Below are 17,854 nucleotides of genomic sequence, written 5' to 3' on the forward strand. Positions count from 1 at the left end.
ACTTTGTCAATTTTGAATTCAGGCTGTAACACAACAAACTGTGGAATAAGTCAAGGGGTCTGAATACTTTCTGAAGGCTCTGTGTGTCTACTAGACGAGGGCCGTTAGCCACACATGACAGAGCCCACAAATACATTTCAGGAGCATTTCACTTCCCGTCCCACAGTGCAGTGCAGGTGCTAAAGTGAGTGTTAGATGCTCAAATAAAACCAGGGCCATTTGTAACACCTGATGTGAAAGTCTTCCATACTGAAAAGCGTTGTATTGTCCTACAGCCCCAGTGTCCACTCTAGACTATACTCTCTGAAAGGTGTATGGCTACTAGACTATACTCTGAAAGGTGTATGGCTACTAGACTATCTCTGAACAGGTGTATGCTACTAGACTATACTCTCTGAACAATGTATGGCTACTAGACTATACTCTGAAAGGTGTATGGCTACTAGACTATACTCTCTGAAAGGTGTATGGCTACTAGACTATACTCTCTGAAAGATGTATGGCTACTAGACTATACTCTGAAAGGTGTATGGCTACTAGACTATACTTCTGAACAGGTGTATGGCTACTAGACTATACTCTGAAAGATGTATGGCTACTAGACTATCTCTGAAAGGTGTATGGCTACTAGACTATACTCTCTGAAAGGTGTATGGCTACTAGACTATCCTCTGAAAGGTGTATGGCTACTAGACTATCCTCTGAAAGTGTATGGCTACTAGACTATACTCTCTGAAAGATGTATGGCTACTAGACTATACTCTGAGATGTATGGCTACTAGACTATCCTCTGAAAGGTGTATGGCTACTAGACTATACTCTCTGAAAGGTGTATGGCTACTAGACTATCCTCTGAAGTGTATGGCTACTAGACTATACTCTGAAGATGTATGCTATAGACTACTCTGAAAGTGTATGGCTACTAGACTATACTCTGAAAGATGTATGGCTACTGAGCTAAACTCTCTGAAAGGTGTATGGCTATAGACTATCTCTAAAGATGTATGGCTACTAGACTATACTCTCTGAAGGGTGTATGGCTACTAGACTATACTCTGAAAGGTGTATGGCTACTAGACTATACTCTGAAAGATGTATGGCACTAGACTATACTCTCTGAAAGATGTATGGCCACTAACTATACTCTCGAACATGTATGGCCACTAGACTATACTCTCTGAACGATGTATGGCTACTAGACTATACTCTCTGAACGATGTATGGCTACTAGACTATACTCTGAAAGGTGTATGGCTACTAGACTATACACTCTCTGAAAGATGTATGGCTACTAGACTATACTCTCTGAAAGATGTATGGCTACTAGACTATACTCTGAAAGATGTATGGCCACTAGACTATACTCTCTGAAAGATGTATGGCCACTAGACTATACTTTGAACGATGTATGCTACTAGACTATACTCTCTGAACGATGTATGGCTACTAGACTATACTCTCTGAACATGTATGGCCACTAGACTATACTCTCTGAACGATGTATGGCTACTAGACATACTCTGAAAGGTGTATGGCTACTAGACTATAACTCTCTGAAAGATGTATGGCCACTAGACTATACTCTCTGAACGATGTATGGCCACTAGACTATACTCTCTGAACGATGTTGGCTACTAGACTATACTCTGAAAGGTGTAGGGCTACTAGACTATACTCTCTGAAAGATGTATGGCCACTAGACTATACTCTCTGAACGATGTATGGCTACTAGACTATATCTTCTGAAACGATGTATGGCTACTAGACTATACTCTCCTGAACGATTGTATGGCTACAGACTATACTCTCTGAACGATGTATGGCCACTAGACTATACTCTCTGAACGATGTATGGCTACTAGACTATACTCTGAAAGATGTATGGCTACTAGACTATACTCTGAAAGGTGTATGGACTAGACTAACTATACTCTCTGAACAATGTATGGCTACTAGACTATACTCTCTGAACGATGTATGGCCACTAAGACTATACTCTCTGAACGATGTATGGCCACTAGACTATACTCTCTGAACGATGTATGGCTACTAGACTATACTCTCTGAAAGGTGTATGGCTACTAGACTATACTCTCTGAAAGATGTATGGCTATCTAGACTATACTCTCTGAACGATGTATGGCTACTAGACTATACTCTCTGAAAGATGTATGGCCACTAGACTATACTCTCTGAAAGATGTATGGCCACTAGACTATACTCTCTGAAAGGTGTATGGCTACTAGACTATGGCTATTTGCAGTATCACGAGAGCAAGCACAGGAACATTTCACCTCAGTAAAGGCTGGTTTATACTTCMTCTAACGACACGTCTGTAGTCTGTAGACCATTTAGAATGTGACAAGTGTCTAAAAACAGTAGGTAACTAGACCAACTGTAAACCAGCCTTAACAGGGCAGGTGCTAAGTGGGTTGACGCTCAAATAATCACACCCTGATCACCCCCCCCCAGGTGTCGCTTGTTTTCCCCAGTGTATTTTTCCCTGTGTTTCCTGTCTCTCTGTGCCAGTTTGTCTTGTATGTCCAAGCCTACCAGTGGTTTTCCTGTTTTGCCTGTTTCTCATTTTGCTAGTCCTCCCGGTTCTGACCCTTGCTTGTTTTCTGGACTCCTGCCTGACCATTCTGCCTGTCCTGACCTCGAGCCTGCCTGCCCTTCGGTATCTCCTGAACTCTGAACTGGTTTTGACCTTTTTCCTGTCCACGACCATTCTCTTGCCTACTGCCCTTTGGATTMATTAAACATCTAAGACTCCAACCATCTGCCTCCTGTGTCTGCATCTGGGTCTCGCCTTTGTGTCATGATACAAATAATGCTTTAATTGATCTTTTATGTCACAAGATCTGTGGTTCATTATGTTCTAACGTGTCACAAGGAAGCTCTGTGGTTCATGTTGCCTCACTGTACCATTTCTGCTGAGCATTCAGAAATGGGTCACAAGACTGTCAAAGGAAGTTAATGAGAGACAGAGAGAATTACACCTGGCATCATATTTCTATATATTGTGGCACTTCAGTGTTATTTGGGTGACTTATAAAACASTAGTGACTAAATGAAACTCCCTTTGCAGTTATCCAAACATGTAAACAGTACTGTTTTGTAATGCATCCATATTGCACAATGCATAAGTCTTCCTCATGAAATGAATAGCAAGCTTTGTCAAAATTGTTACTGTAGTATAASCTAATTCAGAAAAGCTACATTTAACACAAAAGATGTGTTACTATGTGTGGGGYAAAAAAGTGGTGGAAAGTATTTAAGTAGTACTTTAAAGTATTTTTACTAAAGTCGTTTTTGGGGGTATCTGTACTTTACTATTTATATTTTTGACAACTTTTACTTTTATCTCACTACATTCCTAATGAAAAMAATGTACMTTTTACTCCATACATTTTCGCTGACACCCAAAAGTACTCATTACATTTTGAATGCTTAGCAAGATAGGAAAATGGTACAATTCACGCACTTATCAAGAGAACATCCCCGGTCATCCCTACMGCCTCTGATCTGGTTGACTCACTAAACAAATGCATCGTTTGTAAATGATGTCTGCCTGTTGGGAGTGTGCCCCTGGCTATCCGCAAATAACAAAAACAAAACGTCTGGTTTGCTTAATATAAGCAATTTGAAATTATTTTTTACTTTGATACTTAAGTACCAAATACGTTTAGACTTTTTAAGTATTATTTTACTGGGTCACTTCCTAGTAATTTCCTATTAAGAAATCTTTACTTTTACTCAAGTATGACAATTGGGTACTTTTTCCACCACTGAAAAAAAGAGCGTGTCATCAAAATAAGGAATAAGTCATATTTTTATCAGAGAATACGAGACAGCACATGACTTTGTATCATGTGTTTAAAACGTAGACTCATTTATCCAATCATGCCCCGCCTTCCCCGCCTTGGGGCGATCTGATTGGCTGTCCAGCAAATCCTGACTTTTTTTTTTCCCAACCCTGTGATTTGCATAAAAATCCTCTCCCCAATGCAACGGCTACAAACAGTACCGGAGTCTTCGTGACAGCAAGTAATAACAAAACGGTAAAGGTAATCAAACTAGTTTTAATTTAAGATTATACTTTTTTGTTGTTATTTTCAGTGTTCTAATGGGCTACTGTTACTGTAGATTTGCTTCAGTTATTTTGGAAATGGATGGTGTACGTTAATTAACTAACAGCTAGCTTACCTAGCCAATGTTAGCAGCCATAGGATCGACAAACAGCACGTTTGCTGTGATTTGCGCAACTGTAAACAGTCGCGGCAGTTGGCCAATTTATACAAAGTGTTAATATAATCTTTGACATTTCAAGACCGTGTGGGCAAAAATATAAACATCTAGCTTGTAACTTGATATGCAGTGATGATAATACCTTTGTACCTTTTTCCAGGACAAGAGGATCATGTTTACGTCGACCCTAGCCCTTCTGGGCCTCAGTCTGGGACTTGTGGCTAATGCTTTCCCCACACAACAGCCTGAAAACGGGAAGAACTGGGTGGTGATTGTCGCTGGCTCCAATAGCTGGTACAACTACCGACACCAGGTAAGAGAAGTTAGACTAGTACATTTTGAAATCTGTTAACGTACACTTGACTTCAGTTGAGTGGGTCATCGTTGTAATCTTTTACCATGTTTACATTCCAAATGGCTCCCTATTCCCTGTATAATACACTACTTTAATGTAATACTACATTAGTATTACACTATGAAGGGGGAAATGGGGCTATTTGGGACATATTAGTGTATCAGTATTTGACCAATTTAACTTTATCTGCCTAGACTTAAAGGTGACTTTCCCTTTTATTGATAAGAGGGACTAGATGTATATAGCTGTAATTGGCCACTATATGACTAATGTAGCTAGTGCTTTTTAACARTGTATGAAGCAGTGATTCACCCCTACCTACATYTACAAATTACCTGGTCTAACCTATACCKCTGCATATTGACTCGGTACCGGTACCCCCTGTATACAGCCTTGCTATTTTATTTGTTATACTTAGTTTTTTGGTAAATATTCTTTAATGAACTCTTTCTTGAACTGCACTGTTGGTTAAGGGCTTGRAAGCATTTCACAGTAAGGRTGTATTTGGGAGCATGTGARGAAGTRGCATAATAATCAGTAAACATACTCATGTGCTTCTCAATCAATAACCCCTCATTCTCAGTCACATTCAGATAATCAAATGGATAGCTGCTGTGATGGCTTATTTCTTGAGTTTTACCTGATTTTTGTTGACTGACTGGCTGTGTTCCTAGCTGCTGCTCTGTATTTAGCAGTTGACTGACTGGCTGTGTTCCTAGCTGCTGCTCTGTATTTAGCAGTTGCCTGACTGGGCTGTGTTCCCTAGCTGCTGCTCTGTATTTAGCAGTTGACTGACTGGCTGTGTTCCTAGCTGCTGCTCTGTATTTAGCAGTTGACTGACTGGCTGTGTTCTTAGCTGCTGCTCTGTAAAGTGACATAATACATTCTAACTCCTCCCCCTCAATTAATCTGACTATGTGATTAGTGGGGTGACTTGTTGCCTTACATTACATGATTAGTTTACTTCGTGTCCCCCCTCCCCCTCCCTAGGCCGACGCCTGCCATGCCTACCAGATCGTCCACAAGAATGGTGTTCCTGACGAGCAGATTGTCGTGATGATGTTTGATGACCTGGCGACCAATGAGCAGTGAGTATTCTATTTCTGTTGGTGAAGGTGAAGAACTAAGCAGGCAATGTCCTATGGTTGCTGTAATCCAGTATAGATTGTCATGAAGGACTACACATGGTCCTATCAGGATTYTAAATGACAACAGCCCTATCTACTCTTCAGATTTAGCCAGCTTCAGTCTGGTTTTTATTATGGGTTGGTTCTGCAATATTTGCATTCCTGAGATGAGAGCAGAGCATATGTTATCCTTGTTTTGGGTGCATGACAGGCCTAAAACATTTCCTCGTGGCGTACAGGCAGCAGCCAGGCCCTGTGGTTCTATGRGCCACTCGGGCTCTCGCAGTGGTCTAAAYGCAATGCATCTCAGTGCAAGAGGTGTCACTACAGTCCCTGGTTCGAATCCAGACTGAATCACATCCGGCTGTGATTGGGAGTCCCGTAGGGCGGCGCACAATTGGTCCAGCGTCGTCGTCCAGGTTTGGCCGGCGTAGGCCGTCATTGTAAATAAGAATTTGTTCTTAAKTGACTTGCCTAGTTAAATAAAGGTTAAAACATTTTATTTTTTTTAMAAACAATTCTAGACGCACTTGCGGTCAGACACACCATCCAGTAAACCGCTTGAGTGTTTCTCAAAAAGTACCTTATTCCCTTTACAGTGCAKTAGTTTTAACCAGAGCCCTATGGACCCTGGTCAAAGGTAGTACACAATAAAATGAATAGTGTAGCGTTTAGAGGCTCACTAAGACACGACTGACTCTCAGTCACAAGGATCTAATTTAGCTGCTCTTATCACGCTGGGTATTATGGTGCCCGGGATGGGCCGTGAGATTCAGGGTTTAAGGTGGAAGACAATTTATCTATTGAAAAATAATGTTCTCTCGTCCAGTAGCAACATCAGTCATTGGTTAATTCATACGCAGGTATTGGAACCGCTCATGTCAATGACTGACATACATTTGAAATTGTACTTGTCTTACTGTAATCACTAGATAGTCATATTGACCTACTTTGATGCAGGTGGTGTGTTAACTTCTCTGGGATAGGTGGCAGTATTTTCACGTCCGGATGAAAAGCGTGTCCGAAGTAAACTGCCTGCTACTCAGGCCCAGAAGCTAAGATATGCATATTATTAGTAGATTTGGATAGAAAACACACTGAAGTTTCTAAAACTGTTTGAATCATGTCTGTGAGTATAACAGAACTTATTTGGCAGGCGAAACTCAGAGGACATACCATTCAGATTTATTTTTTTTGAGGTCACTCTCTTTTCAATGGGTTTTCATTGGGAATCCAGATTTCTAAGGGACCTTCTTGCAGTTCCTATCGCTTCCACTGGATGTCAACAGTCTTTTGAAATTGGTTGGTTTTTCKTTTGAGAAATGAAGAAGTAGCACTGTTCAGAATGAGGCTCCAGTGAAGTGTACTCTTTGTTAGAGGCGTGTGACCTGAGGGCTCGCTACACTTTGTTTTCCTCCGGTATTGAACACCGTATATCCTGTCTTAAATTTTATCMATTATTTACGTTAAATACCTAAAGTTGTATTACAAAAGTAGTTTGAAATGTTTGGACAAAGCTTACAGGTATCTCATGAGATATTTTGTAGTCACGTTGCGCAAGTTGGAACCGGTGTTTTTCTGGATCAAATGGACGTTTTGGATATATATTGACGGAATTAATCGGAACAAAAGGACCATTTGTGATGTTTATGGGACAAATTGGAGTGCCAACAGAAGCTCGTCAAAGGTAAGGCATGAATTATCTTTATTTCTGTGTTTTGTGCTTCTTCTGGAGGGCTGAAATAGGATCGTCTGTGTTTGTTTACTGAGGTGCTGTCCTTAGATAATAACATCATTGGCTTTCGCCGTAAAGCCTTTTTGAAATCTGACATATTGGCTGGATTCACAAGTGTAGCTTTAATTTGGTGTATTGCATGTGTGATTTCATGAAAGTWAAATTTTTATAGTAATTTATTTTTAATTTGGCGCTCTGCATTTTCACTGGATGTTGGCCTCTGATATCCCAGAGGTAAAAATTTAGGTAAATCCAATAATATCTTTTTTTTACTGTACAATGCTGTCTTTGTTTCATTGATCCTGTAATATGTCCAGCATCTAGATGCTGCTGGGATGTACTCTTAAGTCTGAATCGAAACAAACAGAATCATGTGACGCTTCTGAGTGTGTTTTGAATTTGACTACTGTAGMAATAGACGATGGTGTGATTCCTGTCATTGGAGGGTAGAGGAAGTGATACTGTGGTGTTAATAAATAATCCTTTTCGTCATTGCTCTTCATGGTAATTCCAAACTGTCACCCACTGAATGACATATTACAGTGCTAATGTGTCTTGTGATAGAATGCCTGTCTTGCCAAGACTGTAGACTGCAACATTTGACTTTTCCAACTCGTATCAGAAATGTATCTCCTGCTCAGTTCTCAAACACACAAGCACAGGGTAGGCACATTACTAGCTGTTGGATGGCGTAAACTGCCTTGCTTAAGGTGGAGGGGGGGGGGGGGGGTCCCCTGTAGGGTTTTGCGGTCATATAATAAATCGTATGGCCTGTTTTCCTCCAGGCACGTATCCGATTCGGATTATTTACCCTCTTTGTTTTTCAGAAACCCCACTCCAGGGGTGGTGATCAACCGACCCAATGGGACAGACGTCTACAAGGGAGTCCCCAAAGACTACACTGGCGAGGTGAGTGGATGGAAAATGGAGCATTTCAAGTGCTTTAAAAAAAAAATGTATATATTTGTCAGTGCTAATATCATCACACAACAATCAATGCTTTATATAGTACTGTTCAAGAAGTTGAGACTTTTTTTCCCCAAGTTGCGCACATGGATCTCAAGTCAGAACTGTCCTCAGTGCCTGTTCTCTGTGTACTTTACAGGCTGTTACCCCTGACAACTTCCTGGCTGTGCTGAAGGGTGACTCTGCCAGTACTAAGGGGGGTTCTGGGAAAGTGCTGAAGAGGCAAGTGATTGGAGGGGAGCAGGTTGTAATATATCATAGGATTACCACAGTAGGGTGAAGTTATCCCAGAACTTTAAAGGTAGTCTTCTAAAATGAAATGTAAAATCATAGTTATAAAGTTTCTGGACAGAACGTTCCATTTGAGAACTTTCACTGGGGGAAAAAAACAGTCTCGCAGCTTGAAAATGTGATTGTGTCATATTTCAGTTCAAAGGAAAAACACCTGGCTTATCAACTTATTTTTCTCTTCCTGTTGGCAGCGGTCCCAACGATCATGTGTTTGTTTACTTCACTGATCATGGTGCTCCTGGGCTGTTGGCCTTCCCCAATGACGATGTAAGCACTTTTACACTTCCTGCTCGTCTACCAGGGTTCTTATTATTTCTCTCTCTGAACACTTGCTCGTTGGCAGAAATGGAACCCTACCCTCTGGGCAAAAGTAGTGCACTATATAGGGTGTGATTTCAGACAGCGCCTTTTCTGTCCATGGATGGCTGGATGGATGACCTAGTTCTGCTCTCTGTGAAATAAAAAGCTGCCGTGTATTTGAACTAACATTCAGAACAGTTTATGAGTTAGGGTTATGATGATTAAAAAAATATAATTTTAAGCCTGGTTGAATAAACCTTATACATTTACATTTAAGTCATTTAGCTGACGCTCTTATCCAGAGCGACTTACAAATTGGAAAGTTCATACATATTCATCCTGGTCCCCCCGTGGGGAATGAACCCACAACCCTGGCGTTGCAAGCGCCATGCTCTACCAACTGAGCCACACGGGGTTCTGTCACTCAGCAGAAAAGTTTTGTGGTAGAGACTTGAGTCACTGAACAAGACGAGGAGTACTCCTCCCACTATGCCTTGGGCAACCTAGGATCTTGTGACTGACTCTTGTGGGTCTAGTGCCTCTTTTGTTTTAAAGTTCATGTACTGGAAGAAAAACAGAAATGAAACTATTTATGAAATGTTTATTTTGCTTCTACAGCTTCATGTTGCCGACCTCATGGCTGCCATCAACTACATGCACGAGAACAAGAAATACGGAAAGGTGCGGAAGTTAAACCTGTTATTGTTTTGTGGACGTGGAGCGCCAATCACATGTTCATTAAATAACATTTGATTTAAGACTAAAGTTATTTAGAGATGATAGTTTCCACTGACTGACTGGACTTGTTGTGTTCATTGATCTTCCCTGCTCTCACAGTTAGTGTTCTATATCGAGGCCTGTGAGTCGGGATCAATGATGACCAAGCTGCCTGCCGACATCGATGGTGAGTTACGCTGCCCTTGAACCTCCCTGGGACTCGAATCACAGGGAAACTATCCCGAAAACCCTGATAGTAAGAACAGGTTAATCAATAACGGTATCAGGGGTGCGTTTCACAATACTCTTGACCGCTCTTTGACCAGCCAGGTCACCAGTGATKCAAGTCATTATTRGAAGCCGGCCACTAGGGGCAGCATTGAGCGCTGTTATCTTCAAGTAGATTTCGGTGAGCATCTGGCGCCAAAGGTTGCGTGTTCGACTCCAATGATGGAAAGTTGTTTTTTAGAGATTTGTTTTTAACCCTTAACCATTTGAAAGTTAATACCTAACCTTAAAACATTTGGAGTTAATGCCTAAGCTCAATCTTAAAGACTTTGAAATTTGACATTTGAGAAACATGGATAAATCTCTAATTCTGACGTGAGACTGTGAGAGCCAGTTGCTTTGACTCTATCCAACCCCTGACTCGGACGAATCCGACAYGGCCTGTCCTGCCTCTTCACTCGTATTCAGCTCTCGTTAAGTCTGCCTACTTTTAATAAAGTACGACTGTCATTTACATACAAATACCTGAGATTTAAATTTGGAGAATCTCTTCTGAAATGGGTTATGTATATTAACTCACATTGTATATAGACTCATTTTTCTACTGTATTATTGACTGTATGTTTGTTTTACTCCATGTGTAACTCCGTGTTGTACGTGTCGTACTGCTTTGCTTTATCTTGGCCAAGTCGCAATTGTAAATGAGAACTTGTTCTCAACTTGCCTACCTGGTTAAATAGAGGTGAAATTAAAAAAAATGTATAGTAACCCTAGGTGTAAATTACTTTTCAAAGTCTTAAATTGTCGGCGTAAAACAAGGTTGTCCACTATTGGCGTATCTATTTATTATGACCGTTGAAATCATATCAAGAGGTTAGAAAACCCAGGGCTTAAAAACAAAGGTGTCATTGTATGCTGATTCATGTTTTCTTTTTTAAATCCACAGTTAGAATCCCTCCACAGCCTCCTAGAGGATCTAGATACTTTTTCTAACCTCTRTGGATTAAAACCAAATTATTAKGTGTACTATATTACCTATTGGATCACAAAAMAATTCAACTTTTACATTACCGTGTAGTTTACCAATAAAATGGTCTGACGGTACTGTGGACYTACTCGCTATTCATATCCCTAAATAAATGATGTCACACCAATACATTTTAATAGAAAGTTAGCAAATAGATAAGATCTTGCTACTGTGGAAAGGAAAATGCCAGTGTATTTGGCAAAACAATCTCCCTGATTTTTAACTTTTTAGTCATATCCCAGGTTACCTATTTGCTTTTGGCCTTGCCTACACCCAGCCAGACACAATTAAACAGGCCTATTTACATAATGAATATGAATTCGAAGGGCAGAAATGATTAAAGCTTAAGACCATGCTATGACCTCACAAAAGGCTTCTGTTATACTTAAATCTGAACTGGTTCAATAGTAGATTATTAAGAATTGCCTTTTTTCCCTTCATTCAGATTACAGACGGTTATTTGAAAATTAACTTATCTCCAATATCGCTATTTAATTTATMGGGGGGGGGGGGGGGGATTGGAAATGATGCAGACCATTACAGGGGAGCTTCCATCAATCTGCTAAATTTTAAAGCTGATCCAGTCAGTCTGCCTACTCACATAGAGGTTAATGTCTAGTCACCCTGAACAGGGCTGTGTGGCTGCTCACTAAATCATGCTCTGAGGTGAACTTTCTCCTAGGTACATATCTAGGATCAGCTCTCCCAATCCTAACTTTAACCATTAGTGGGGGATATGCGAAACTGACTCTAGATCAGCGTCTAGGGGCAATTTCTACCTACTTCCCAAATCAGCCCTTGGTAAGAGTCTGTTCAGACGGACAATTAAGTAGAACGGGTCACGTGTACATAAGTCTTCATACAAGCAGATGGCAGCTACATTGTGTTGGGGGGGGGGGTTTCACTGATTGTGTGAAAAGACCTTAAGGAGAGATGGTCTGTGTCAGACCCTTGGTTATTGTCATGCTCTGCTCCACGGGCCATGTAGATCCCTGTCTCCTGTCTGGACTAGATCCTTGTCTCTAGTCTCCTGTCTGGACTAGATCCTTGTCTCTGTAGTCTCCTGTCTGGACTAGATCCTAGTCTCAAGCAGTGGTGTAAAAAGTACCCAAATCTCATTTAAGTAAAGATACCTTATAATAGAAAATGACTCAAGTAAAAGTCACCCAGTAAAATCCTACTTGAGTAAAAGTATTTGGTTTTAAATATACTTAAGTATCAAATGTAACTGCTAAAATATATTTAAGTATGGAAAAGTAAAATTCCTTTATATTAAGCAAATCAGATGGCACTGTTAAAAAAAAAAGAAAAAAAAAAAGAGACAAAATAATAATTTGTGGCTAGCCAGGGGCACGCTGCAACCCTCAGACATCACTTACAAAGGAAGCATGTGTTTAGTGAGTCTGCCAGATCAGAGGCAGTCGGGATGACCAGCGATGTTCTCTTGATTACTTGTTTCATATTAGACCATTTTCCTGTCCTGCTAAGCATTCAAACTGTAACGAGTGCTTGGTGTTAGGGGAAGAAACAAAACAAAAACAAAAAACTTAAGTAGTATTTTGACTTAAGTACTTTTAAATCACTAGCCTTAAGTGACCGACATCCCATAACGTTGTATTGTTACCCACAGGCTTAAGTCTTCATTGTCTACCGTACATCATTAAACCATGATGAAGTTGTTTCGTTACTACTTTAAAACATATATTTTGTTCTTGTGTATATAATCAATCAAGCTATGGTTTTCCAATTTGTGATAGTGTATATGCAGTGTCCTGGATCCATAGATCCTGTTTTAACACTCTCACTGTGTCTGACTCTCCTTCAGTGTATGCCACCACTGCAGCCAACTCTCATGAGTCGTCCTATGCCTGCTACTATGACGATAAGAGGGATACGTACCTGGGGGATTGGTACAGCGTAAACTGGATGGAAGACTCTGATGTGGTGAGTCTGGTACCATGTTAACTGGACGGGAGACTGGTCTGGTACCGTGTTAACTGGACGGGAGACGTAAACAATGTCCTCGATTAACCACAAGTCTTTACTGACTGTGTTTCTGTAAAGAAACGACTGCTGTTGGCTATAGCCGTTACACTGTGTTTGACCCAAAACAAGGGGCAGAACATCCTTAGCCACTCACTGTCATTTCTCTTTGTAATGTCTCTTTTCCCCGACTGTTGTCCAGGAGGACCTGAGCAAAGAGACGCTGATTAAACAGTTCAAGATRGTCAGGAGCCACACCAACACCAGCCACGTCATGCAGTTTGGAAACAAGGTGAGGGATTCAGAGGAGACCGAGCTATTTCCTGTTGACACGTTCAGCTGAGGWGTCACATGATGTTATAGTGAAATGGACGCTCTGCCAAGATTTAGATGTAAAAGTTTTTTTTTTTTAAGAGGGTTAACAAACCTCGACTTTCTCACTTCTGTTCAGATGGCTAATGTTTATGTTCCAATAGACGATTTAATGAACTCGACGGTAACGTGTTTTCTAGACTCTGACCCGTATGAAGGAGGAGGTTAACTAGCTGTATGTATCTGTTTTCTAGACTCTGGCCCATATGAAGGTGATGGCCTTCCAAGGTAATGTCAATGCCAAGCCTGCCACCCCCATGACCCTGCAGCCCATAGCGGAGCCAGACCTGACCCCCAGCCCTGATGTTCCCCTGGCCATCCTAAAGAGGAAATTGATGAGATCCAACGACGTCTTTGCCACCAAGAAATACTCCAGCATGATCACGTCACACCTCAAGGTAACGGACAGGAAATGCGTTTACCTTCTATTTATTTTTCTTGTAATATATGTATTTTTCTTCTTCTCTCTAAATGAACCTGGGTTGTATTGAATTGGGCACACCGTAACAAACTGAAAACAAGTGTTCCCTCAATGATGTTCAGATGGTGTCGTTCTGTTCGTGTCTAATGAACATGACCCAGACTTTATCATCAGGTGCTTCTGTTATTTCATAAGTGGAGACATTGGAGAACTGTGGTTATTTTAATMAATTTTTTTCCCCCACTAGGTGCGCGAGCTGCTGGCCGAGACCATGCGCAGGGTGGTAGAGACGGTGACAGGAGAGGAGATCATGACCCAGAGGGTTCTGAGTGCCAAGCTGGATCTGACCCAGCATCAATGTTACCAGGCTGCTGTCAACCACTACAAGACACGATGCTTCAACTGGCATATCACTGAGGTACAGTCCTGTCTGTCAAATGCTTTTTTTTAACAGCAACAGTTGTCACTTCACAGGAACTCAACCTAGAGCGGTCCATGGTACCAACTATGACACTGCCCCAGCACAGAACTGTTTTTAGTTCAATCAGTTATTTGAAAAGGGACAGATAACAGTATTGACCCATTTGAATACACAAGTCCGATGCACCGTCACTTAAGCCTTCATTTATTTCAGTGTTTGGCCCCCCCAGATAACTGTCTCTAGTTGATTTGTGGTACTGTTAAGTTCCTGTCTCTGTTGCGTTGAGCTACTTCTCTTTCCCGGACTGGTACCCGTGTACTTCGGACTGAATAATATAAATACGTCACGACAAACTCGCAACCAATCAAAGCATATTTTTACAGACCGATTTTTAGACGCGTTTACTATTAAACTAGACCCCCCCCCCCTCACATGACCGCGGGACTTTTAACTTTACACAGAATGACAGACTTAACACTGACTTCTGTACAGGACGTGTGGAGGAAGTAGGAATGTTGTGACTTGTATGTACTTTCCATTTTGAAACGGTTTACTGTAATTTTTTTGTAAAATGTATACATTTTTTTATTATGCCAAGTATGGCTCAGAACTGTTTGTGTGTGTGTATATATAGAAGTTGTGATGTTCTTGTGTTGCAGTATGAATATGCTCTGCGACACCTGTATGCCCTGGTCAACCTGTGTGAGGGAGGATACCCGACAGACAGGTACTGTACCAGTCCCAAGGCTGAGTCCTAAATGTCTCCCTATATAGGGAAGGGGTTCGCAAACTTTTTTTCTTCTGTGGACCCGGGGAACCAATTTTTTTTTTTTTTTTTGTGTGATTGCAAATTTATCAGGGACCCAATGATCAGAATATAAATGTTTTTTGTAATTGTGCATCAAGGAGGTCAAGGCTTTCTATGGCAGTGTGTTGCCAGGTGGACCAGGACTRTGGCCCAGGGAAGGAACATTTTTAAAGGCCCATCTCTTGGCATCAAAGAAAATGCTGCAATTTATACACATTTTTTCATGAGGAAGAGGGAACACTGCCATTTTAAAGCTTAAATTACAGTGCATTTATGTTTTAAAGAAAATATATTTTTTAGGGGGGGTATATAATTGGTGAAGTGTGGATACTTGTGGGCTGAATGGTGAATAACGAGGAGTGAGAAAGTAACCCCCCCCCCCCACTAATGCACTAATGCCCGGTTGGCAAACACAATAATATTTGGTATATTGGTTTATTTAGTTTTCGGGGAGCTGCTTCCATAGACTAATCATGTCATTTTGTGTCACCCTGCTCAGTATCCTGATGGCAATGGAGAGTGTGTGTCACTTCAACTAAATGGATCTGAATGAACACCCCTCGGATCAGGTTGCTGTGCCTCCAGACAGGAGGGTCTGAGACCACAACCACTTCTCTTTGCACTGACAAGGAATCAAGTTTGACAAATCTTTTTTTCACACTGATATACTATTTTTTTCATTTTTTTTTTTTTAATGTTTGATTTTAAACTTTTATTCCCTGGATTTATTGAGACATTTAAATGTGTTTTTTATTTTATTTTTTATGATGAATTGCACGATCACTGTGAACGATTTGTTTGTTTTACTCCTCTGAATTTTATGAAAACTGAATCCAATATCAACATTTTCTCCCTCTGGTGCCTGAAATTAGTGGATATACTGTAATTTAGCAAAACGGCCCTCCCGGCGAAGGAAAGGCATCCTGCGTGAAATTCTATGAGAAACAGTGACCTACACTCTGAATAACCTAAAATGATTAATCCCATATTGGTCTTTCAGTCAGGCTAACCCAAGCTGTAGAAGTAGTGTAATAGTAAGCCTACTATTGAAACGGATAAATGAAGCTGTCAAATGACTCAGAAATTCACATGTTTCATATACCCCCCTTCTCCCTGRACTTTTTAATAGAACATCAATTTCTTTAGTTTTTCCAAGTCCATAACAATGCTTAAACCACATCAGAAGACCACTTTTGAGGTCTGGTGAAAAATCTAAGAAATGTAGACTTGGGTGTAGCTAACCTCTTAATTTAAAGTGCTCGGGCACCTGGCACTGTTTGGTTAGTAGWGTTTCTGTAGCCACTGGATGAATCTCCTTCTGCCATGTAGGGATAGCTAGCTTTAACATTTTAAATTGAGAAGGTTTTTGGGGAACATGTCTTTCCATCTACCAGAAGACTGTTGGGTTTGTCATCAGCATCGCTATATTTTTCCTTTTCATTCATTGTTTGATACCTGGACATTTCTCCTCATATGAGGCGTGTGTCTTACCCTGATTCAAAGTAGCCTATAGCCACAATCCTATTAGAAACCTGGAGGAAATAATTGTGTTCTACTGAATTTTCTTTGTTTGTCCAGCAGACGGGCGTTAATTATCCTAGTCATATTAGCAACCCGTGATACATTTTTCTAACGGATAATTCTGTCCCTGAAAACGCGTGCATGTGCGAAGCGCATTTTTAGAATGGTGGTTTAGCGCAAATTGTACCTTCACATGGGGGGGGGCGTGTGCACATTGAAGCACCAAAAATGTGACGAAATGATACAAAACATTTATGATATGTTCCATCAGCCTTATTAATTGATACGGCGTATACCTACACCACTTTGATAAGCATCGTGGCGATTTTAAGAAGTGAGGTATAGGCAATGCCCACTGAAGAGAGGAGGAAAGTGGGTATACGGTTTATACCTGCGTATACCCTCCACTGCTGCTTAGGTGTTGGCTCTGCTATACGCCAACATGAGCCCGTTATCAGGACTGTGAATGACGGAGTAGGGTGACGTTGCCCCTAGACGCTGATCATGGGTCAGTCCCCCCCCCTAATGGTTAGGATTGGGAGAGGGGAAGCTGATCCTAGAGAAAAGTTCACCCCAGAGCGTGACTGGCCTGTAACAGGGTTGAATCCTACAGCGTCATAATCCACTCGCGTTAACCTCCATGCAGACTCCTGTAAAGGCTCAGGATACGGTGTTGTCACAGGGATGTTAAACTAAAACCTTGATAGTCAGAACAAAATGTAAAGGACTTGTGGCCCGCTTTAGTGTACACAAGGTGTAGCCCACCACAGCCATGATGAACAAATATAACACATGGACTCCAGATTATTATTATTATTGCTTTTATACAACTGGTTACCAGCCTTAAAGTAAGTTTCTTTCCCAAACCATTTACATTTAAGAAAGAGTGATACTACATTCACTAACACTTGTTGTCAAGTGCAATTTTTAGGTGTTCTCTGGTTGTTAGTTCTATTCTCATTTGACTGGAATGTAAACAAAACTTCCCAAACGCTGATTTGGTAGCAACCTGCAAAGTTCTAGAACTATGGCAAACAATGGTTGCTATGGAGACTCAATCACTACAGACTGAAAGCTGAATAGACTTCACACTAGCTGCATGTGTATGTTGTCTATCATGGGCAGGCTAGACTCTCTTAACAATAGGGATTCCAAACCAAAGGTTGTATATTATGAATTACCATAGTGGCTCTCTCCATCTAGTCTACCRCTCTGTGTCATAACTAGTTAAAGTTTAATCAAGATATTGACAMTCAAATAATGGTTCCTCTTCTGTTGGGAGTAATTTGTCATATTAGGATTTATTTATTTTTAAATGAATTTTGAGTTTTAAA

At 40.8% G+C, this 17,854-nt stretch overlaps 1 protein-coding gene across 1 annotated transcript; it reads left to right on the forward strand.

Moving 5' to 3' along the window:
- The first annotated feature begins 3,984 nt into the window (after nucleotides 1-3,984).
- Nucleotides 3,985-16,052, forward strand: lgmn (legumain). Its single transcript, XM_024138540.2, has 14 exons — nucleotides 3,985-4,067; nucleotides 4,409-4,561; nucleotides 5,594-5,691; nucleotides 8,293-8,374; nucleotides 8,571-8,653; nucleotides 8,914-8,989; nucleotides 9,641-9,703; nucleotides 9,860-9,926; nucleotides 12,820-12,938; nucleotides 13,180-13,269; nucleotides 13,544-13,747; nucleotides 14,018-14,188; nucleotides 14,851-14,918; nucleotides 15,499-16,052. Exons 2-14 carry the CDS (start codon nucleotides 4,421-4,423, stop codon nucleotides 15,536-15,538), a joined length of 1,302 nt encoding a protein of 433 aa, XP_023994308.1. The 5' UTR covers nucleotides 3,985-4,067; nucleotides 4,409-4,420; the 3' UTR covers nucleotides 15,539-16,052.
- The last annotated feature ends 1,802 nt before the right edge of the window (nucleotides 16,053-17,854 follow it).

Source organism: Salvelinus sp. IW2-2015, unplaced genomic scaffold, assembly GCF_002910315.2.
Source record: "Salvelinus sp. IW2-2015 unplaced genomic scaffold, ASM291031v2 Un_scaffold1511, whole genome shotgun sequence".
NCBI classification, from domain to species: Eukaryota; Metazoa; Chordata; class Actinopteri; order Salmoniformes; family Salmonidae; genus Salvelinus; species Salvelinus sp. IW2-2015.